This window comes from Sus scrofa, chromosome 6, assembly GCF_000003025.6.
Source record: "Sus scrofa isolate TJ Tabasco breed Duroc chromosome 6, Sscrofa11.1, whole genome shotgun sequence".
Lineage (NCBI taxonomy): Eukaryota > Metazoa > Chordata > Mammalia > Artiodactyla > Suidae > Sus > Sus scrofa.
In genome coordinates this window covers 162,025,651-162,049,165 of record NC_010448.4, presented here as the reverse complement: position 1 = coordinate 162,049,165, position 23,515 = coordinate 162,025,651, and the positions used below count along the sequence as shown (strand labels likewise).

Here is a 23,515-nt window from a genome sequence, read left to right as displayed (position 1 = left end):
TGCATATATTGATCTATTTGATGGGTATTCCATAAACTCCTTAAGCTTTTTCCATTCTATTTCAATGTTTTTACTTTTTGTTCCTCGGAATTGTTTCCAAAGATATGTATTCAAATCCACTGATCCTTTGTTCTGTTTTAGTCTGCTGTTGAGGTTCTCTAGAAAATTTTTTCAGTTCAGTTACTGTGTTCTTCAGCTTCATTCTTACTATTTGGCACTTTTAGTATTATCTCTTTGTTGAAACTGTCACTTTATTCACAAAAGGTTTTCTTGACCTTGGATAGTTATTTTGAATTCTCAGTCAGATAAACCATGTAAATCCATTTCATTAGTCAGTTTCTAATAGTACATTAAGTGCTAGAGAATAAAAATTCATAAGAACCAATCCCTGACTTCAAGGAATTTTCAGCAATAAAGACAAAGAAAGAGATAATTAAATAACTACAATGCACAGAAGAGGCCTGTAAATTATAGAAAATGTGCCTTAAATATAGAGGTTGAGACAGTCAAACCTGCCTGAGAGGTACCTTCTCAGAGGAAGAAATTCTGGCCTGAGTCTGAATTTAACATGTTACCAGGTGGAGACAGGCATCTGCAGCACAGAGGAAACAGCATATCTAAAGGTATGAGGGCTTGAGAGAAGTTGGTGGACTGGGAAATTGCAAGCAATTAAACATGGCTTTTCCACCAAAGTTATCAGAAAATTAATCTTTCCTCATCTTTCTGTTGGTCAAATTATTTCACTGAACAAGTAAATACAACAGAAACTCTGTGCTTCATTTTGTAAGCACTCTGCTAGGTTCTGTGGAAGAACATGGATTAATCAGACTCAGAATCCACCCTAAAGCAGGTAATAGTCTAGAAGGTTAAAATAAGGTCATTAAAGTGGGCTCTAATCCAATATGACTCGTGTCCTTACAAAGAGGAAATATTTATTGATAGACAGGAACACAGGAAGAATGCCGTGTGCAAATGAAGGCATACATCAGGGTGATGCTTCTACAAACCAAGAAACACCAAAGTTTGTTAGCAAACCATCAGAAGCCAGAGGAGAGACACTAAAGAGATTCCTCCTCTCAACCTTTAGAAGGAACCAACCCTCCCAACATCTTGATCTCAGACTTCCATCCTCCAGAAGTGTAAAACAATAAATTTCTGTTGTTTAAGCTGGTCAGCTTATGATTCTTTATAATGGCAGCCCTGTTAACTAAAACACCATGGAATAAACAAAGAGCAAGACCCTGCATAAACAATTTTTAAATTATTGGTATAAACAAACACTGTTCTTAGGGTTCAGAGAACTATCATTTAACTGGAGTGTCCCTTCAATCACACACTCACACATGCTTGTGCATGCACAATATTCAAAACCAAAAATAATCAATAATTACTTTTAAAATGAATTGTGTTTACCTTTCTTATTAATACTTTCAACATATTCCAAATACCTACTACATGCCTATATGCTATTCAGAGTATGAGGTTAGGTATAAAGAAGTAAACAAAATTCAATTCCTGCTGGATGGAAATTCACAATCAAGCTCTGATCTCCACTTTCAGAACACTCACAGCATTTGCTGTTTATGAAGTATATTACTATTGCTGTTTTTTTAATGTTCAACTGAATCTATTCTTTAATTGCTTCAGAAAGACTAAGAACTAGGTACATTGCAGATATTGAGTAATTAATGATTTATCAAGTAGTCAAATTATGTCAGTTTTATCCCAGAAATAATATCTGGGTAAGTATTTGAAAAATAAAAGGTACTGTATAAATGTTCATTAGTACTGCCATTATCCTTCTAATCATTTATAGCAACAAAAACATAGCATTTAATTTTAAGTATTTTCAAGTTAATTCCTTCAAAATTGATTTTTTTCTGACAACTTGTTTCATTAAGATAAAAAATTAAATGGACTGAATCACACTAAATGGTTAGATGGAATTAGATTCTGAAAAAAACCTCACAAGACAAGCTCAAAAGGAAAGGCCTTTGATACACTCACCACTTTCAAAGCAAGCATCAAAGATAAGATGTCCTTTTCTGGGCTGTCCACAATATCCAGCAGGAAGCACCATATATTTGCTCACATTCCCTCCGATGGCATCATCATTTCCCATGTCATTGCCTATTTTTTGAAAATTTGCTCATGTTAAACAGAATTCAAAATGAATTTATTAACAGAAGTCCAATAAAATTTTTATCATTAATGTCCCCCCCCATCACTTAGTGCTTATCCAGGCATTAAAGAAATTATCTTCATACTGTTGTTGTTGTTTTGCTTTTTTGGGGGGCCACACTCATGGCATATGCAAGTTTCCAGGCTAGGGAAACTTGAATATCAGAGCTACAGCTACTGGCCTGTGCCACAGCCACAGCAACTCAGGATCCAAGCCACATCTGCAACCTACACCACAGCTCATGGCAATGCCCCCAACCCACTGAGTGAGGCCAAGGATGGAACCTGCATCCTCATGGATACTAGTCGGATTCATTTCTGCTGTGCCACAATGGGAACTCCTCTCCACATTGTTTTAAAGTAGAAAGAGAATACATTTTTTAAATCAGAAAGATATGAGTTCAAATGTCATCTCTTCTACATATTAATTATCTATGATGTGAGCAATCAATTTAATCCCTTTAAGCCTCAGTTTCTCTTATCCATAAAAAGGGAATGGTAAAACCTACTTTTCAAAATTGTATTATGAGAGTTAGACATGAAAAATATCTATTATCACTACTGAAATACAAAAAAATTTCACTAAATTTCATCAATTATGCAACAAATGGTAGTATATTTAATTTCTCACAAATACATACATAATTATTTTATTATGGAATAAAGCAATAGTTCTATAACTAATGTTATAAGTAGCTAAATGTTCCACCACCAGAAGTAATTTAAGAACCACTAAATTAGCATAAAAGCTATATTTCCTGATAGGAACTTAAATTTTTTTAAGTGTTTTAAGTTTCACTTCCACATAGGATGTAGAAAACTGGAAAGATCATCACTTCCACTTTAACAAGAAATATCTCAATAAAGAACGAAACCACAATTTATAAAAATCTGTCAGAGAACTGAGATTGCAAGGTAACTAGAAATCAGATATCCAAAAAAAGTCAGGCCCCGCCAAAAAACAGATGACAAACAAGCACTAACTCTTCTACGACAGAGTCCAGGAGAAAAAAACACAGGTGTTATACAAGGGATTTAAAAGAAGTAAACTAAATTTAAAAAAAAAAAATTGCTAAAGGTCTAGTGTAGGAAACATGAGTGTGTAGAACCCCTGGATATCATAGGCCCAGAAAGGATTTCACAGCACTGGAGACTCTTCTGTAAAAGCTCCCATCAAGTGTTTAGGAGAAAGATTAGGAGCAAGGCAGAAGACTAGAAAATGCCTTTCTTTGTGATGCAGGTCTGTAGAAGGGCACTGGTCCTACCAATACCCTTTTCCCTAAGGGAAGAAAAAAAAAAAAGGCTTAACACACTAGAGAAAGAATAACAACTTTTTAACTTCGGTGCACAAGTGAGACTCACTGAAAGAGGAGAAACAGCAAAAGAAAAAAATCCTCCATACATGGGGGAAGAACAGCAAACAGTCCTGGGCCAAGACTATATATGAATATTATTAGAGAGCTCCTATTCCTCTAAAAATTTGTTGCCAGAATTCAGCCTCTGCCAGTGCCAAATTGAAAGGTAGAGACAGAGGTAAAGGAGAAAAAAAATAGCTTATTGCTTTACCAGGCAAAGGAGGGTCACAGTAGGCTAATGTGCTAAAGACTGTGTCCCCCTCTCCCCCTCACCCCATCCCCGTTAGAAAGAATTGCGAGGAGTTTTATAGTAAAAAGGAGAAAAACAGGTTTTCAGATAGGAATCAGGATTGGGACAGATATGCATTCTTCTTTCTTTAGGGGAATCTTAGTCATCAAAGCTGGAGTCAGGAGATCTTGTTATGAGCATGATGGTGGTCTTCTGGGTTATTGCCTAGAATAACAGTACTTGAGGAGAGGGCATATTGAACAGAGATTAGAACAAACTAGGAAAGTTCCTGAAAAACATCATATGCTAATAATCTTTAATCCACAGGCAACTGTGCTCAGGGTGCCTAATCCTTATCATACACATCCCCTCCCTTCCCTGATCAGCCTGTCTGAACCTGTCCCTAGGAACTCAGGGAAGGTCATGGTGGCTGAATGAGGCCCATTTCCGAAGAACAAGAAATGGGGGACATAGAAAGGCTTTTGCGCCCAGGAGCCCCACAGGTGGTGTTCAGTTTCAATAAATTCAGAAAAGACCAGATATCGGAATTATCGCACAATGAATTTAAAATAACTTAGAATAATATGTTAAGTTTCCTAGTAGAAAAAGAAGACAAAATGCATGAACAAATTGGGAATTTCAGTAGCGAGATGGAAATTACAATAATGAACCAAAAGGAAATGCTAAAACTGAGAAACACAATAAAAGAGATAAAGAATGTCTTCAGTGTACTCATCAGTAGACTCGACACAGATGAGGAAAGAATTGTGAATTCCAAATCCATAGAAATAATCTGAACAAAATATGAAGGCAAGAAGGAAAAAAAAAGAACACAGCATCTAAGAGCTATGGAATAATATAAAATAGTTTAGTACATGTATAACTGGAATTCTAGAAAGAGATGAGAGGGCAGGAGAAATAGTTGAAGAGATAATACCTGAGAATTCCCCACAATTAATGAAGGATATCCAGCTACAGACCCAAGAAGCTTGAGCAGAACATATTTTTAAATGGGATATTTCATATTTAAAAATATAAGTCACATACAAAGGAACGAAGATAAAAAATTAAACTACTCATAAGAAACTGGAAAACAGTAGTCAAAGGAATAACATCTTTAAATTATTGGGGAAAAAATGCCAACCTAAAATTTTAGACCCAGTAAAAATATCTTTCAAAACTTAAGGCCGCAATAAGCATATATGAGAAAAACAAAAGATGAGAGAATTCATTATCAGCATTCTGTTATTAAAAGAATTTCTTTTAAAAAGTTCTTCATGGAAAAGGACATGATAAAAGGCATAAACTAAGATCCACAAAAAGGAATGAAGGACTCCAGAATTGATATAAATGGAAATAAATATAAATGTTCTTATTTTAATCACTTTAAAAGATAAATGATTAGCTAAAGAGAGTAGCAAAATATTATAGGTTTATGCTATATGTGAAAGTAAAATATATAGCAATAATAGCACAAAAAATGGGAGGGAGCAATTGGATGTATAGTCTAATAAGTTTCTTAAACTAAATATAAAACTGTATAATACTATTTGAAAGTAGATGAATTATATAAAGACATATTGAAAAGTGTAGGATAAACACTGAAAAAATTGTTATAAATAAGCCAATAGTGAAAATAAAATGGAACTAAAAGAAATAGCCAATTAATCCAAAAGGAGGTAAAAAACAAGAGGACAAAGGGAAAAAGAAAAGATGGAGCAATTAGACAAAAACTAGCATAATAAATTAAATGTAATCACATATTAAATAATCTTCCAAATAATATAGGCAGTGCAATTACATGTTTATGCCAGATTAAATAAATCAGAAAAACCAACAAGATGCTGTCTATAGAAAATTAAGTTTAAATACAAAGACATAGGAGTTCCCATTCTGGTTCAGCAGGTTAAGAACCTGACTAGTATCCATGAGGATGCAGGTTTGATCCCTGGCCTCACTCAGTGGGCTAAAGGATCTAGCATTGCCATGAACTATGGTGTAGGTTGCAGAAATGGCTCAGATCTGGTGTCACTGTGGCTGTAGTGTAGGGTAACAGCTGCAGCTCTGACTCAATTCCATATGCTGTGGGTGCAGCTCTGTAAATACATACATATATACATACACAACATATATACATACAAAGACATGTAAGTTACAAGTAAAAGGATTTAAAAGATATATCATGCAAACAATAATCAAAAGAGAGTCAGGCTATATTAAGGTCAGATAAGATAGATCTAAAAAACAAAAAATAATACCAAGCATAAAGACAGACATTATATAACCATAATGTTATGGTTATATAACATCAAGAAGACATAACAATTGTAAATGTGTATGCACTTAACAACAGAGATTCAAGATACATGAAAGATAATTGAAAGAAATAATTTGTTGGAGCCCCTTCAACAATATCATCTTTGTAATCAGTAGAAATAGTTGACAAATTAACAACATAATAAATGAAAAACGGAACATCACTAAAATCCTACAGGCATTAAGAGGATAATAAGGGAATGTCATGAACAACCTTAAGCCATAATTTTGTGAACTAAGAAGAAATGACAAAGCAAATACATTACCAAAAAAAAAAAAAAGAAAACTAAATTGCTAGTCTTTCTTATGAACATAGACTCAAAATCCTCATGAAATTATCAGCAAAGTATAATACATCATGACCAAGTAAGATTCATCTTGGGAATGCGAGATTGGTTCAATGTGCAAAAATCAATGTAATTCACTAAATCAAGAGACTAAAAATCAAACCTATATGATCATCCCAATAGATGGGGGGAAAAAATCTGACAAAATTCTCAGCCTAAGAGGAATTAAGGGGAATTCCTCAACTGGATTAAAGCATCATTTCATATATATATATATATAAAGTACATAGAGAATTCAACTATATTAAATAATTGCAAAAGACTGAAATTTTTTTCTTCCTGGTACTAGACACAAGACAAGGATGTCCATTCTCATCACTCCCATTCAGCAATCATTGTAAGCATCCTTCCTAAACAAGAAGACAATAAAAAGAAAACAAAAAGACAAAAACAAAAAATAAAATACATACTGTCCCTATTCACAGATAATGTATTTGTCTACATAGAAAATCTCAAAACAATATTTTCTCAGGTCAGTCTCCCAAAGCAATAGAAATTAGAGCAAAAATAAACCCATGGGACCTCATCAAACTGACAAGATTTTGCACAGCAAAGGAAACCCAAAAGAAAACAAAAAGACAACTTACAGAATGGGAGAAAATAGTTTCAAATGATGCAACTGACAAGGGCTTAATCTCTAGAATATATAAGCAACTTATACAACTCAACAGCAAAAAAAGCCAATCAAGCAATGGAAAAATGGGCAAAAGACCTGAATAGACATTTCTCCAAAGAAGATATACAGATGGCCAACAAACACATGAAAAAATGCTCAACATCGCTGATTATAAGAGAAATGCAAATCAAAACTACCATGAGATATCACCTCACACCAGTCAGAATGGCCATCATTAAGAAGTCCACAAACAACAAGTGCTGGAGGGGCTGTGGAGAAAAGAGAATCCTCCTGCACTGCTGGTGGGAATGTAAACTGGTACAGCCACTATGGAGAACAGTTTGGAGATACCTTAGAAATCTACACATAGAACTTCCCTATGACCCCGCAATCCCACTCTTGGGCATCTATCCGGACAAAGCTCTACTTAAAAGAGACACATGCACCCGCATGTTCACTGCAGCACTATTCACAATAGCCAGGACATGGAAACAACCCAAATGTCCATCAACAGATGATTGGATTCGGAAGAGGTGGTATATATACACAATGGAATACTACTCAGCCATAAAAAAGAATGACATAATGCCATTTGTAGCAACATGGATGGAACTAGAGACTCTCATCCTGAGTGAAATGAGCCAGAAAGACAAAGACAAATACCATATGATATCACTTATAACTGGAATCTAATATCTAGCACAAATGAACATCTCCTCAGAAAAGAAAATCATGGACTTGGAGAAAAGACTTGTGGCTGCCTGATGGGAAGGGGAGGGAGTGGGAGGGACTGGGAGCTTGGGGTTATCTGACACAGAATAGATTTACAAGGAGATCCTGCTGAATAGCATCAAGAACTATGTCCAGACACTCATGTTGCAACAGAACAAAGGGTGGGGAAAAAATGTAATTGTAATGTATACATGTAAGGATAACTTGATCCCCTTGCTGTACAGTGGGAAAATTTTAAAAAATAAATAAATTTAAAAAAAAAGAAAATCTCAAAACATTTACTAAAAAGCCACTAGTTGTAAAAAATGAGTTCAGCAATGTTATAGAACAAAAGTTCAATACAAAAAATCAATTGTAGGAGATCCCCTGTGGTGCAGCAGGTTAAGGATCCAGCATTATCTCTGCAGCAGCTAGGGTTGCTGCCATGGTGTGAGTTCGATTTCAAGCCTGGGAATTTCCACATGTCGTGGGCACAGTCAAAAACAACAACAAAAAATCAATTGTATTTCTATATACTAGCAACAAACAAATGGAAATGTAAATAAAAAGCAGTATCACAATGATGCAAAAAGTACAAAACACTTAGGTATAACTCTGACAAACCTTTGCAAGAAGCATATGATTAAAATTAAAAGCACTGATATTTAAAAAGCCCTAAATAAGAAGAGAAATAAACCATGTTAACAGATTAGAAGATTCAATAGTGCCAAGATATCGATTTTCCATAAACTGATCTATAGATTCAGCATATTCCCAACCAAATATCCAGCAAGCTAGTTCTAAATTCACATGGCGAAATAAACTAAACAATGAAAATAATTTTATAAAAAAACAAAATGGAAGAGATAGACACACACTTCACTGGAACAGAATAGACTGTGTAGAATACCTCCACACATATATAGTCAGTTGTTTTTTAATAGAGGTACAAAGGTAATTTAATGTAGAAAGAATAAATTTACAACAAATGGTGTTGGAAGAATTAATAACCCATATACTAAAAACAACCACACATCATGCATAAAAATTAATGCAAAATAAATCAAGAACCCAAACATAAAACATCAAACTATAAAACTTATAGAACAAAATAGAATTTTCCACACAAAAAAAGAATCAGGCTACATCCATACTTTACATTATAAACAAAAATTAACTCAAAAATGGATCACAAACCTGCATGTAAAAGCTGAAACTAAAAACTCTTAGAAGAAATAGAGAGAAAACACCAAAACATGAACTCTTGATTTAGCGATGATTTCTTGGACATGACACCAAAAGCACTGCCAACCAAAGGAGAAAAAAAAAGAAGAAGATAAACTGAAATTCATCTAAATTAAAAAATGTGCATTAAATACCATCAACAGGAGGATGAAGGTTCAATCCCTGGCCTCACTCAGTGAGCTAAGGATCTGGCGTTGCCATGAACTGCAGCATAGGTCACAGATGTGGCTCGGATCCCAAGTTGCTGTGGCTGTGGCCTAGGCCAGCAACTAAAGCTCAGATTCGACCTCTAATTTGGGAATTTCCACATGCTGTGGGTGTGGCCCTAAAAAGGACAAAAAAAAAAAAAACCATCAACAGAGTGAAATGACAATATACAGAATTGAAAAAAATATTTGCATATCACATATCTGATAAGGAATTAATATCCAGAATATACAAAGAACCACTACAACTTAGCAACAACAACAAAAAAATTCAAAAATAGGCAAAGAACTTGAATTGACATTCCTCCAAAGAAATACAAATAGCCAAAAATTTAAAAATTAAAAAAATTAAAGGCAGGAGTTCCCATCATGGCACAATGGTTAACGAATTCAACTAGGAACCATGAGGTTGTGGGTTGATCCCTGGCCTTGCTCAGTGGGTTGATGATCCGGCGTTGCCATGAGCTACAGTGTAGGTCACAGACACGGCTCAGATCCTGCATTGCTGTGGCTCTGGCATAGGCCAGCAGGCTACAGCTACCATTAGACCCCTAGCCCGGGAACCTCTATATGCCATGGGAACAGCCCAAGAAATGGCAAAAAGGAAAAAAAAAATTAAAGGCAAAATTATAGGTATTTTTAAAAAATCAGTGGTTTTCAAGGGCTGCAGATAAGGGGAAGGGTTGACATCAATGTAATCAATCAAACTGTACAATCAAATGTACAATACATTCAAAATTTTGAAAACATCTTTGACCCTAACCATCTCAGCAGAGATGTCTGTGATGTCTGAGAGAAGGGGAAAAATGAGGTGAGTCTGATGATATTACTAGCTTTTAAATTAGTGACACTTTCTGGAAGATGGTACAGGAAGGAAAGGGTTCCCAAGCATAACAGGATGGTTTTCTGAGTTGAATAGACAGAAAAAGGAGTTTGGAGATACTGAGGAAAATGAAAAGGTCAGACTATTGAAGAGGTGAGCACTATGAGAGCCAGAACACCAAAAATCTACACAATGTCTGCTTAAGACTTTGGCTAAGCCATGTGGCGTCAAACGCCATGAGGCCAGATGAAGAGTGACCAAGAAGTCGTAGACTAACAATCTCCAAAGTGCACAGAGATGGAAAACATTCAAGACACAACCATTCAGAGTAGAGACAGAATCTATGTTGAAAACTCAGGGCATTAAGTAGAGATCCCAGAAAGGCACTAGCCACGAAGAACTGGAAAATGAACTTTGAAATACAGTACCATTTATAATAACATCAAAAAACACAAAATACACAACCATAAATTTAACAAATTATATATAAGAACTGCATATTGAAAATTTAATTTAAAAAGATTGCTGACAGACATTAAAGAAGTCTCAATTAAATGGCAAGACATACCATGTTCATGGATTAGAGAACTCATTATTGTTAGGATGACAACTTTCCAAAAATTGATCTCTAGAGTAAATGCAATACCAATCAAAATCTCAGTAGCATTTTTTTCTAGAAATAAACACTAAAATTTATATAGAAACTCAAAGGTTCTGGAAAAGTCAATATGATTTTGAAAAATAAGAGTTGAAGAACTTAAATTGCATGATAAGACTTACAGGATAGTCATACAAATCAGTGAATCAGAATAAAGAGTGCAGAAATGCATCCACATACATAAGGTAAATTAATTTTCAACAAAGATGCAATGATAAAGGTGCAGTTTGTAAAAACAAATAGTGCTTGAAGAATTGGAGAGTTTTTAGGGAAAAAAAATAAGCTCATATATCATGATGGTGGTGGTCACATGAGTGTATGTTACATATTTGTCAAAATGCATTAAAATGTACAGTTAAAATAGCTATATGTTATTACATGCAAACTATACCTCAAAGATTATTTGAAAATGTTTAAAAGTAAAAGAGCAAGAAATTATTTTCATGTCACAGAATTAATTCCCTATATATATGTATGGAAAAAACATACACACACATACACACACACACACACATATATATGACTCACACCTCTCAAATGCTGTTCTCATTCTCTAGATGCAAATGCTCTTAACCACTTCTGATTTTAGTTTCTTAGGTATTATACTACGCAATAGCTTTATCCTTCTGTATCTTAATTTATTAATGTCAAATGGTATCTACTGAAACTCTTCAATGAAAAATAAGGAAATAGTTTGTGTACATTATTTTCTACCTCTCTTTCTAATGATTTTTGTTAGTTCTATTCTTATTTTAATTATTCTGTTGAGGTGGTTATCAATGTAAGCAAGTATTCTTAGGGAGAATTTTGGAAATTCATTGAGGCATTTTTTTGCTTTGTTTTCACAATGATGGAAGAGCACTGATGGCATGGGTGGTAGACACCAGGGATGCTAGAGGTATTGCAAAGTAGAGAAAAGTTAGTCAGATATATTCAGAAATTCATGTATGTACATATCCATGTATGTAAAAATCTTATTTATAATTATGTGAGCTTTAGAACCAGTTTTACACCCACAAAACACTTTGAATGGCTTTAATAAACACTGATTTTTCTAAGAATACAGCTAACATGTAAATCAAGGAAAGACTGCAACTGATTTGTTCACAGTTTTATCCAGATTATCACCATTTTAGATAATCATGTCACCAAAAGCATTATTACTCACTGTAATTGATTCACTAATACCACATTCCTATATCAATTAATATTTGCAACAGTTGTGATTATAGTGACTTTAATACAAATACAAACATTAGAATTCTTTATAATGTTTTCCATCTGACTAGATATATGCATATCCCCATTTTTCCTTGTGGAGAAATCCTTCTCATCCTATAGATCTATATGAAATGTCATCTTCTCTGGGAAATCTTACATGACTTCTCCAAATAATAATAGTTATAGTTCCTCTATACTGCATCTTTTTATTCTTTTACAACATATTTAAGCTTTTTCTTACTAATTTATTATATATTTATAATGTGTGTCTTTTTACCTAGTGATTGCAGCCTCTCATCAGAAGATTCTAATGTCCTTTCTTTTTATCACTACTTTCTCTCTCCATTCCAAGTATGACAGAATGTTTGGCACAACATCAGTAACCTATAAATATTCATCACTTTACTGATATAAAAAAGGACTTTTAGGAACTAAATTTGATTTCAGTATTGAATATTGGTTTTTGTTTATTGAGAGCACAAGGAATATGAGATATATTTTAAATTCATCAAAAGAATCATTTTTACATTTACAGTTTACTAAGATAAACAGTTGTGATATAATGAGACCAAATAATAAAAGAAAGGAAAATACCATAAAACATACTTATACTAAGAAAGCCAGTATGCTGGGAATATGGGAGAGTGTGGAAGCAAATAAGGTCCAAAAGGTAGTGGGGGAGGCAGGACAAAGGGGTCCCCACATAATGGTCAAATTAATAGTACTAAACAGTAATGATTGGTAAGATATCTGGCATTTATTGAAATCTTTGTGCTAAGTGCAATTCCAGACAGGATTTGTGTATTATCTCCTTAAAAATTTAAAGAAACTGGTTGACCTAATATGTACAGAGTTGACTTTATGCTTTAGGATAACTACAGCAGTTAAACCCAAAACTCTACAGGAAATATTTCCCTGAGCAAGTTCTTTTTTCCCCTGTCTTAACATGAGTAAAACCTTTGCTAAATGCTGTGATTAATTTATTTCCCCATGCATGTTAAAAATAAAAGCATAATTCCTTATTAAAAAATGTGTATACTGACAGAAAGGATGATGGGAGGAGGGCAGGGACTACAGACTGTGATATTAATGCAATATAATGCACAATTAATACACTTAAATGTACAATGTGGAAAAGGCAAAGTTACTATTCTCAGAGAAATAACACCTCAATTACATTATACACATATAAAAAACCATTTAAAATGACATTTACAGTAGCATAAAAAATCCAAAGTGACATAGGATAATGAAATAAATATTCTTATTGAATAATAACTTCTAATTTATTGACTTCTGTGCATTTTAACATTAACAATACAGCTATTTCACCCAGATTTTTACCACAAACTTTTTACTCTTATTTTAAGGTACATTTAGTTATAGCAGCACGAATTAGTAGTAAGAATTTGGATTTCAAAGTCACATAGAGCTGAGATTGACTCCATCTAACTCAGATATGTATAAGTGTAATCTTTGCTAAGTTAATGTAACCTCTGTAAGACTTTCACTTAGAGTTTGTTTACATTGCTATGAATGGCACAGAAAATATATTTAAATCACTTAGAAAATAGTATTTAATAAGTAGTTGGTTATTATTATCATCATCCTCATTATCATTATTATCATCAAGACACCTGTATCTCGAAAGAAGTGTATTTAACCAAAAGAATAAAATATTTAATTCTATAAAGTATAAGCAAGGATTCAGAGAAGGAAAGGAATAATTTAAATTGAAATTCATAAAGAATGTCTTATCAAAAGCCTATTCTTTGAAGTAAACACTAAATACTGGAGCATCCAGTTAAATTACACACTCTAAAATACCCTTATTATAGTGTGTAGAATATTTGTCTCCAAACGTAGAGATGGAGTAACACAATGAAGTTTTTCAATGTAAGGAAGTTAGAGATAAAACCAAAAATAAAATAATTCTGGTTTATCTTTAAAAAAATACAGATCTAATCCTATGAATGTCATTATCTTTACCTGCCTTTGAAAAATACTATATGGAAAACAAATATTTAGCAATAAAAACTATGAACATATTTTATAGAGGGAAAAACAAAGATCTATATCTATAAGGACACCTGATTTAAGGATATGATAGTTATCTCTTATTTTATTCTAATAAATAGGCCTGCAGAGGCACCAGAAATAAACTTTAGGGCTACACAGAATTTTTGACATTTAAGTGGGTTATGCAGCTGACGGATGTGACAAAGGATCAATTTGTTTTATTTTTACATGGAAAACTATCCTACACAAAAGTTACAAGCTATTCATACTGGTCAAAAATAAGGAAAACAGCTTATTAATTAAAACTGACCTTTATATATAGCTAACATGTATTCTACCTCTCAGGCGAAAACACCTTGGAAGAAGCAATAAATTACCTCTATGTATAAATGACATGCAGTTAAAGGGATCTGTCAAAAGTTCCATTATAAAGCCATATTTCCAAGGCTTCATAATTTTGAGAGAAAATTACATTGAAGATGAGACTTAGCCCACAAATTCTAAGCCAAAAAAGTAAATCTAAAATTCCTACTTGAGGGTGTTTCAGGAAAGAGAATCTATTCATTTGAGAATCTGAATCTCAGTGAACTAGAAACCATTACATAGCTTCTCCCTAGCATTTTATAAAATATACCACATTTGTTCTCATTACAAATATATTTGCAAGATATACATCAAGGATTCAAAAAACAAAAACTTTTAAAAAAATAACTTCCTAAATACACATATTCTAATTATCTCTAGGCGCATGTATCTACAACATAAATATGATGTTTAGATTTGCTAAGCTACAATCAATTACTGGATGTTTTAATTACCATACATTTATTGAAGATATATTTTTGCACTCACCCTATCTTGTGCCAAGAACTTAGGAGGATATATAAGAAAAATAAGCTGAAAATTAATATATCACTCAATACACTAACAATTAATAATAACACTCTCAAAAAGCTGACCATCTAGTTAAGGACCATACTGAAAATAATAAGATATATAGTGAAAACATATTCTATTTCTGTAAGAAGGAAAAGTTCAGTACAGAGACTATAGTTTGGTGCCATGGGATTTGGGAAAATACAGACCTAAGACTGAATCCTTGCTTGGCTACTTTTTTAAGTGTATGACCATGGATGAGACTACTGCCTCTGGGACTATGGATATAGAGTTATCAATTTATTTAACAAAGCATTTATTTATGACTACTACCCACTATGTTAGGTTCTAGTAATACAAATATAAATCTTAAAACATCCTGTCCATCAAGGACATTAGTGGAAGAGGCAAACCAATAAACCACTACATTATAGTATAATGTGATAAATATTAGAAATGTGTTCCATAAGAGCACAAAGAAGCAACATCTAAGCTTTCCTCACAGAAGTCTTCCTGAACCAACTTAAAAATGTATGTAAAAATTAGCCAAAGAAATTCCAGGAAGACATTATATGGAGGAGCAAGGTGAGAGTCTGAAGAGGGATATAGAAACTAGATCATGGAAGGCCTTGTGAGGCATCTAAGGTTAGATGTTATCCTTTGGGCTCAGAGCATTTTCACAGAGAGCAAAGAAGAAAGCTGCTTCTGCGGTGAAGATTTGAGCACAGCAGATCAAGTGACGGTAACTGAATGAGGTAGGCAGGAGGGCTCAAGGAGCAAGGAGTCTGGGATGCAGACCTGGAGAACATTCTTCTTCCACACAGACTTCACTGTTTTAGGAAGGCATGATGATAGATCAGCCTTTGGAGAATTTACATATGTAATCTTGTCAAGCTTTACAACTGTATTCAGGTTCCCAAATTAGACTTGTACTTCTAAATGAAATTTTAATTTACATGCTAAAAACAGAACCCTTAAAAACAACATCTGGCTGGTGTCCCTAATCTATTTCCTCCAGACTCAATATTCAGAGAGTTCCAGAATAGTGTTCTCCAAACCACAGCCTACCAAAGGTTTCTTAGTGGTTCTCATTAATCTCTCACAGCATTCCCTGGGTGTCCACTCTGTGCTACACATTGGGCTATGTGCTGCAGATCCAGAGATGAATAAAAGTTAGGATTTCTTTCAAGGAGTATAAGAAGGGGAAACAGAAAAATAAGCAAAAAAGCACTTTAAATTCTCTGATGGATACATGTAACACTGCAGAATACAGACTTCAAGAGAGAGGTTATAAATCCCCTGTACTGGAGAAGAATCCAAAAAAAATTTTTCTACAGAAAAGATAAAAAGAGATCCTTAAACTGAGTCTTAACTAGGTGTCTACCAGGCAGCCAAGTTACAAAGCCTCAATTCTAGAAAGGACAGGTTGCTTGGAAATAAAAGGCCCAGAGATTTTTAAAGAACAACCTGAAGAGTTACATAGAAATAGGCTACTTAGAATCTTACATGTTTATTAAGAAATGGGTAGTTTATCTCCTAAAAATTGAAAGTATTAATGGATCTTAAGCAGTGAAATCACAAGATGTGCTTCATAAAACAGAAAGACTCCTCTGGCAGTAGTATGGACAGTGGATTAGAAAGGGATGAGAGTGTATGCAAAGTGCAGTTAGAAGGCTGAAGCAATAGTCTAGATGAGAGATGAAGAGGTTTCAACTAAAGTAAAACCAGTGGAGATGGAGAGTCGGAATGAGAGATATTTATAAGCTTCCTGAGTAATTATTCCCTAATTCTTATATCCCATTCTTGAGAATACATTTCTGTTGTAAATGGATCAATGACAATAAGTGAATATATGAGAAAAGATGATAAAATCAAGAAACAGCAAATTTCAATCTTGGCAGGGTTAAATTCTACCACATTTTCCAGCAATATCTGATTATTTAAAAAGGTTTAAAGTGTGTTTTGTTTTGTTTTGTTTCATTTTGTTTTTTTAGGGCCATACCTGAGGCATATGGAAGTTCTCAGGATAAGGATCAAAATAGAGCTGGAGCTGCAGCTGCTGGCCTACACCACAGTCTTAGTACTGCCAGATACAAGCCATATCTACGACCTACACCACACACAACACCAAATCCTTAACCCACTGAGCAAGGCCAGCTACCAAATCGTCATCCTATGGATACTACTCAGGTTCATTACCATTGAGCTACAATGGGAACTCCCTTTATTCAAGACTTAGAGAAAACATAAGCTGGATCAAGATGGCAGAAATACATCAAATACATTAAAATGTGGAAAAATTTTCATAGAATACAGACTGAACAATGGCAGAAGATCTCCTAAAATCAAAACTGCAAGAAAGATCTTAACATAACTGAGTAGGACAAAAGGGAAAACAGGGGCCTGCACCTCTGGGAGGGAGCTGTGAAAGAGGAAAGGTTCCCTCATCCTAGGAAGCCCCTTCACTGGCAGGGAGATCATCCAAGACAGAAAGAGAACTTCAGAGGCTTGGAGCAGAATAAAGCAGCCATCTTGCAGCAGGCAGAACAGAGAGAGACCACCACAGAGGGTCCAGGACACCTCCCTATACTCCCCAGCATAAGAAGCACATTTGCTGGTGTGTAGAAAGTCTGAGTACTAAATCTTGGGCTTCAAAGACCTGGGGGGAGGACTGGGGTTGGCTGTGCAAAGACAGCTGAAGGGACTGAAGTTCATCCAAGCCACAACTAGGTTGTACATAGGAAGAAGCCCAGGTCTGCCACTGAAGCCCCATTGTTAACGTGCATTCTTAAAGAGAGAGGCAAGGCCCCTGCCAAAGCAGCCACATGCTCAGTGTGCTCACAGCAGGAGAGACTCTGCCACTATGGCTCTGGGACAATGCAATCACCTGCAAGTTACCCACACGTGAGGCAGGACTAAAATCCCAAGCTGATCCCTAAGGGTCATGCAACTTAGAAACCAGGGCTAAAATCTAAGTGTCCCAGTAGCTCTGTGATCCATGGATTTACACTCTGCAGGAAGCTTTGTAAACTCAGTGCCTGTGAGACATCCAATGGGATTATTGGTGCTCCCATGGTAGGGAGGTCAGGCAACAGAGGCTGTGGGCTCTGTAGGCATGCAGGGGTAGGACTAGGGTCTGGGCTCAGTAGCTCCCACAGTGGGTCCAGGTCCTTGACAACACAATCCTGGTGCCTAACCTCAGTGGTTCTGCTCCAAGTGATCTTCAATAGTGGCTTTGTAAGCACAGTGCCTGAGAGGCATCTGGGCTGATTGGCAGAATTCCTGAAGAGAGGCTGAGGGCAGCGCTAAAAACAGTGTACTTTGTGACCTCACACAATGGGTAACAGGTGACAAGACAGAGCACACTTCTGAGTGAATGAATACTTGGAAGAATACTCAGTGGCTCCTCTTCCACAGAGAGAGCTCCCCAGTCCCACCTACCTCTCACTGTAGTTCAGAAATATATCTGGGGCATCCACTCCAACAACTGGGGAGCATATGCTGCCCCAGAAATGGCTGTAACAACCACAGAGCAAAGAGGAGTCCCTGCTCAATATCTAGCACTGGCTCTACCTAGGGCAGGCTCTGGTCACACCAGTCACACCCTCTGTCAAGGGAATATCAGCCAACACACACTAAGGAAAAATACAGCAGGCATCCATTCTAAAAACAGCCTTTGCAACAAAAATACTAGACTCCAGCAGGCTACAGTGGTGCTCCAACAGAAAAGCAAACCTCCAAGACCGCAGTAGATAACTGTCTCCTAAACCCAGAGAGTCAGAGAAATAGAAGTAAAATGAAGAATCAAAGGAACCACTCCCAATCAAAAGATAAAGAGAATTCCCCTAAAAGAACAATGACACAGACCACTCCAGCATCCTAGACCTTGAGTGCTAAAAGGAGGTAATGAAAATACTGAAGAAATTAACTATCAACAGAAATACAGAGTACTGTAAAAAAGGAACTAGAAACTATAAAGAGGAGTCAATTAAAATCAAAATTTATTTGCTGAGACAAAAGCTGAGCTAAAGGCAATAAATAGCAAACCAAATAATGCAGAATGACAAATAAATGATCTGGAATACAAAATAATGAAAATCACCTAATCAGAATAGCAGACAGAAAGACAAATGAAAAACAATGAAAGCAATATAAGAGACTGATGGGGATAATATAAATTATCTCAATCTATGCACAATAGGGATGCCGGAAGGAAAAGAAAGAGAAAAGGAGATCAAAAATATATTTGAAGAAAGTATGGCTGAAAATTTACCAAATATACAGAAGGAAACAGATACCCAGGTATAGGAAGCACAGAGCTCCCAAATAAGATGAACCCAAACAGAGCTACACAAAGACATAATTATAACTAAATGGGCAAAAGTTAAAGAGAGGGTTCTAAAAACAGCAAGAGAAAAAAACAAAGAATTAATTATGAGGGACCACCCCCCCATAAGGCTATTAGCTGATTTCTCTACAGAAACTTCATAGGCCAGGAGGAAGTGGCAAGTTATATTGAAAAGTCCTGAGGGGAAAAACATGCAACCTAGGATACTCTAACCAGCAAGATTATCATTTAGAAGAGAAGAGGAGGTATGGAATTTCTCAGATAAGCAAAAATCAGAAGAACACAGCAATATTAAAACTATCCTAAAAGAAATATTGAAAAATCTTCTCTAAATAGAAAAAAAGCAAGAATCAATAGGAAAGAGAAAATAAAAATTGAATCACTTAAATAAGCCAGTACATAGATTTCAAAAAAATTCTTGTGAAATTGATAACTACAATGAACAGCCAAAGTATAAATATGAAGATGTAAAAGAGAATATCAAAATCATAAAATGTGGGGGAGAAGAGTGAAAACTTTTTTTAGAATATGTTTGGACCTATACGCCTACCAGTCTAAAGCAAGTAACATATTTAAAAAACAGAGAAACACAAATTTAAAACTTACAGTATATTCACAAAAGCCAAAAGAAGAGAATACATAATACAAAAAAAAAAGGCATGAAAGGAAAAACAAAAAGAAAGGAACAAAGAAGAAATACAAAACCAACTGGAAAACAAGATTTAAAATGGCAATAAATATATATCTAGCTACAATTACCTTACATCTCAATGGACTAAATGTCCCAATCAAAAGACATAGAGTGGCAGACTGGATAAAAAACAAGAGGCTATAATATTCTGCCTATAAGAGACCCACATTAGACTGAAGGACATACACAGATTGAAAGTGAAAAGATGGAAAAAGATATTTCATACAAAAATGGCAAGAAATCAAGGGTAGCAATACTCATGTCAAACAAAATAGACTTTTAAAACAAAGGCTATAGGAGTTCCTGTCATGGTGCAGTGGTTAACGAATACGACTAGGACCATGAGGTTGCAGGTTTGACCCCTGGTGTTGCTCAGTGGGCCGAGGATCTGGCGTTGCCATGAGCTATTGTGTAGGTTGCAGACACAGCTTGGATCCCACATTGCTGTGGCTCTGGCATAGGCCAGTGGCTATGGCTCCGATTAGACCCCTAGCCTGGGAATCTCCATATGCCACAGGAGCAGCCCTAGAAAAGGCAAAAAAAGACAAAAAAAAAAAAAAAGGCTATAAAGAAGGAGAGTATATAATGATAAAAGAATCAATACAAGAAAATAATATTACACTCATTAACATACATACATGTATAGGAGCTCTTCAATATATAAAACAAATAGTAATGGACATAAAGGAAAAAATCAACAGAAACAGAATAACAGTATGATATTTTAACACCCTACTTGCATCAATGGACAGATCTTACAGACAGAAAATAAAGCAACGTAGATCTTAAATGATACAATAGAACAATGAGACTTAATTGCTACCTTCAAGACATTACATTCCCACCCCACCCCCCCAAAAAAACAGAATACATATTCTTTTCAACTACACATGGAACAATCTCTAGGACTGACCACATACTAGGACACACCAAAAAAAAGCCTCAACAAATTCAAGAGGATAGATATTATTTCAAGCAGCCTTCTGGCCCATAGTGGCATGAAACTAGAAGTCAACGACAAAAAGAGAAATGAGAAAAATAAATTACATGGAGATTAAACAACATGATACTAAAAGATCAATGAGACAATAATGAAATCAAAGAGGAAATTAAATAAATACCTTTAGATAAATGACAAAGAAAACGCAACCATACAAAACCTATGGGATGCAGCAAAAGCAGTTTTTAGGGCAATACAGCCTTACTCAAAACAAGAAAAATCCAATATAAACAACCTAATCAAACACCTGAAAGAATTAGAAAAAGAAGAAAAACAACAACAAAAAACTAAAGTCAGCAGAAGGAAGGAAATAATAAAGATCCAAAAGGAAATACATAAAATGGAGATTTAAAAACAATATAGGGGAGTTCCCATCGTGGCGCAGTGGTTAACGAATCTGACTAGGAACCATGAGGTTGCAGGTTCGATCCCTGGCCTTGCTCAGTGGGCCGACGATCCAGCGTTGCCGTGAGCTGTGGTGTAGGTTGCAGACGCAGCTCGGATCTGGTGTTGCTGTGGCTGTGGCGTAGGCCAGCGGCTACAGCTCTGATTAAACCCCTAGCCTGGGAACTTCCATATGCCACAGGAGTGGCCCTAGAATAGACAAAAAAAAAAAAAAAAAAAAAAAAAAAATGAGTTCCTCTATGGCTCAGTAGATTAAGGATTCGACATTGCCACTGCTACAGCTCAGGTTCTGCTATTGTGCAAGTTCAATCCCTGGCCCAGGAACTTCTGCATACCACAGGTACAGCCAAAATGGAAAAAAATAGAAAACAAAAATATTAAAACCCTTTTCTTTGAAGGGGTAAACAAAATAGACAAACCTTTGGCCACACTCATCAAGAAAAAAAGAGAGAAGACCCAAATAAACCAAAAAAGAAGTGAAAGAGGAGAAATAACAACAAATACCACAGAAATGCAAAAGAACATAAGAGAATACCATGAACAATTATATGCCAACGAATTGGACAACCTAGAAGAAATGAACAAGTTTCCAGATACGTATGACCCACAAAAGCTAAATCAGGAAAAAACTGATAATTTGAATAGACCAATCACTAGAAGTGAAGTAGAATCTATAATGAAAAAACTCCCTTTAATGGAAATCCAGGACTAAATGGCTTCATTGGGGAATTCTATCCAACATACAAAAGAGAACTTATACCAATCTTTTTCAAACTCTTCCAAAATATTGAAGAGAAGAGAATACTCCCAAATTCATTTTATGAAGCCACCATTAATTACCCTAATACCAAAAACAGACAAAGACACTAGCAAAAAATAAAATTATAGGCCAATATCTCTGATTAATATAGATGCAAAAATCCTTAATAAAATATTAACAAACCCAGTCTAAGAACACCTAAAACACCAAGATCAAGGCAGATTCACCCCAGGGTCACAAGAATGGTTCAACATTCATGAATCAATCAATGCAACATACTACATCAACAAAGGAAAAGACAAAAATCACATGATTATCTCAAAAAATACAGAAAAGGCATTTGACAAAATTCAATATCCATACATAACAAAAATTCTTAACTAAGTGGGTATATACAGAACATTCTCAACATAACAAAAGCTAAATAGCTGAGAAACCCACAGCCCACATAACACTCAACAATGAAAAGCTGAAAGCCTTCCTGCTACAATCTGGAATAAATAAGGATGCCTACTCTCAGCATTTCTATTCAACATAGTATTGAAAGTCCTAGAAACAGCAATAAGACAAGAAAGAAAAATAAAAAGCATCCAAATTGGAAGAGAAGAGGTAAAATTGTCATCAAATGTAGATGACATGATACTATATATAGAAAACCCTAAGGGCTCCAGACAAAACTACTTGAACTGATCAATGAATTCTGCAAAGAAGCAGGATAAAAGATTAACATTCAGAAATCAGTTGCAAATTCTGTATACTAACAATGAAATATTAGAAAATGAATATAAAAAATGCCTTTTAAAATTGCACCCAAAAAATTTAAATACCTAGGAATAAACCTGACCAAGGAGATGACAGACTTGTACACTGAGAAATATAAAACATTAGTCAAGGAAATTAGGATTCAAAAAATGGAAATACATCACATGCTCCTGGATTGGAAGAATTAAAATTGCTAAAATAACCATACTACCCAAAGCAATCTACAGATTTAATGCGATCCCTATCAAATTACCCATGATATTTTTCACAGAACTAGAACAAATAATCCTAAAATGTATATGGAAACATAAAACATCCAGAATTGCCAAGGCAATCCTGAGGAAAAAAAAAAAACAAAGCTGGATGCATATAACCCTCCCAGACTTCAGACAATACTACAAAGCTACATTAATCAAAACAGCATGGTATTGGCACAAAAACAGACAAATGCATCAATGAAACAGAACAGAGAGCCCAGAAATAAACCCATATGTCTATGGTCAATTAATCTTCACAAAGGAGACAAGAATATACAATGGAGAGAAGACAGTGTCTTCAGCAAGTAGTACTGGGAAAGCAGGACAGCCCACGTAAATCAATGAAGTTAGAACACACCCTCTCACCATACAGAAAAAAAAAAAAAAAAAAAAAACTCAAAATGGCTAAAAGACTCAGATAATCTAAAACATGACATCATAAAATTTCTACAAGAGAACATAGGCAAAACATTCTCTGACATAAATTGT

At 35.1% G+C, this 23,515-nt stretch overlaps 1 protein-coding gene across 2 annotated transcripts in view; it reads right to left on the bottom strand.

Moving 5' to 3' along the window:
* The window catches only part of AGBL4 (ATP/GTP binding protein like 4), a 1,262,788-nt gene that overhangs the window by 1,167,117 nt on the left and 72,156 nt on the right, over nt 1–23,515 (bottom strand). For both annotated transcript variants that reach the window (XM_021097823.1, XM_021097822.1), the window contains exon 2: nt 2,008–2,130. In XM_021097823.1, the coding sequence (XP_020953482.1) occupies nt 2,008–2,130 (123 nt within the window). The remainder of the gene's footprint in view (nt 1–2,007; nt 2,131–23,515) is intronic.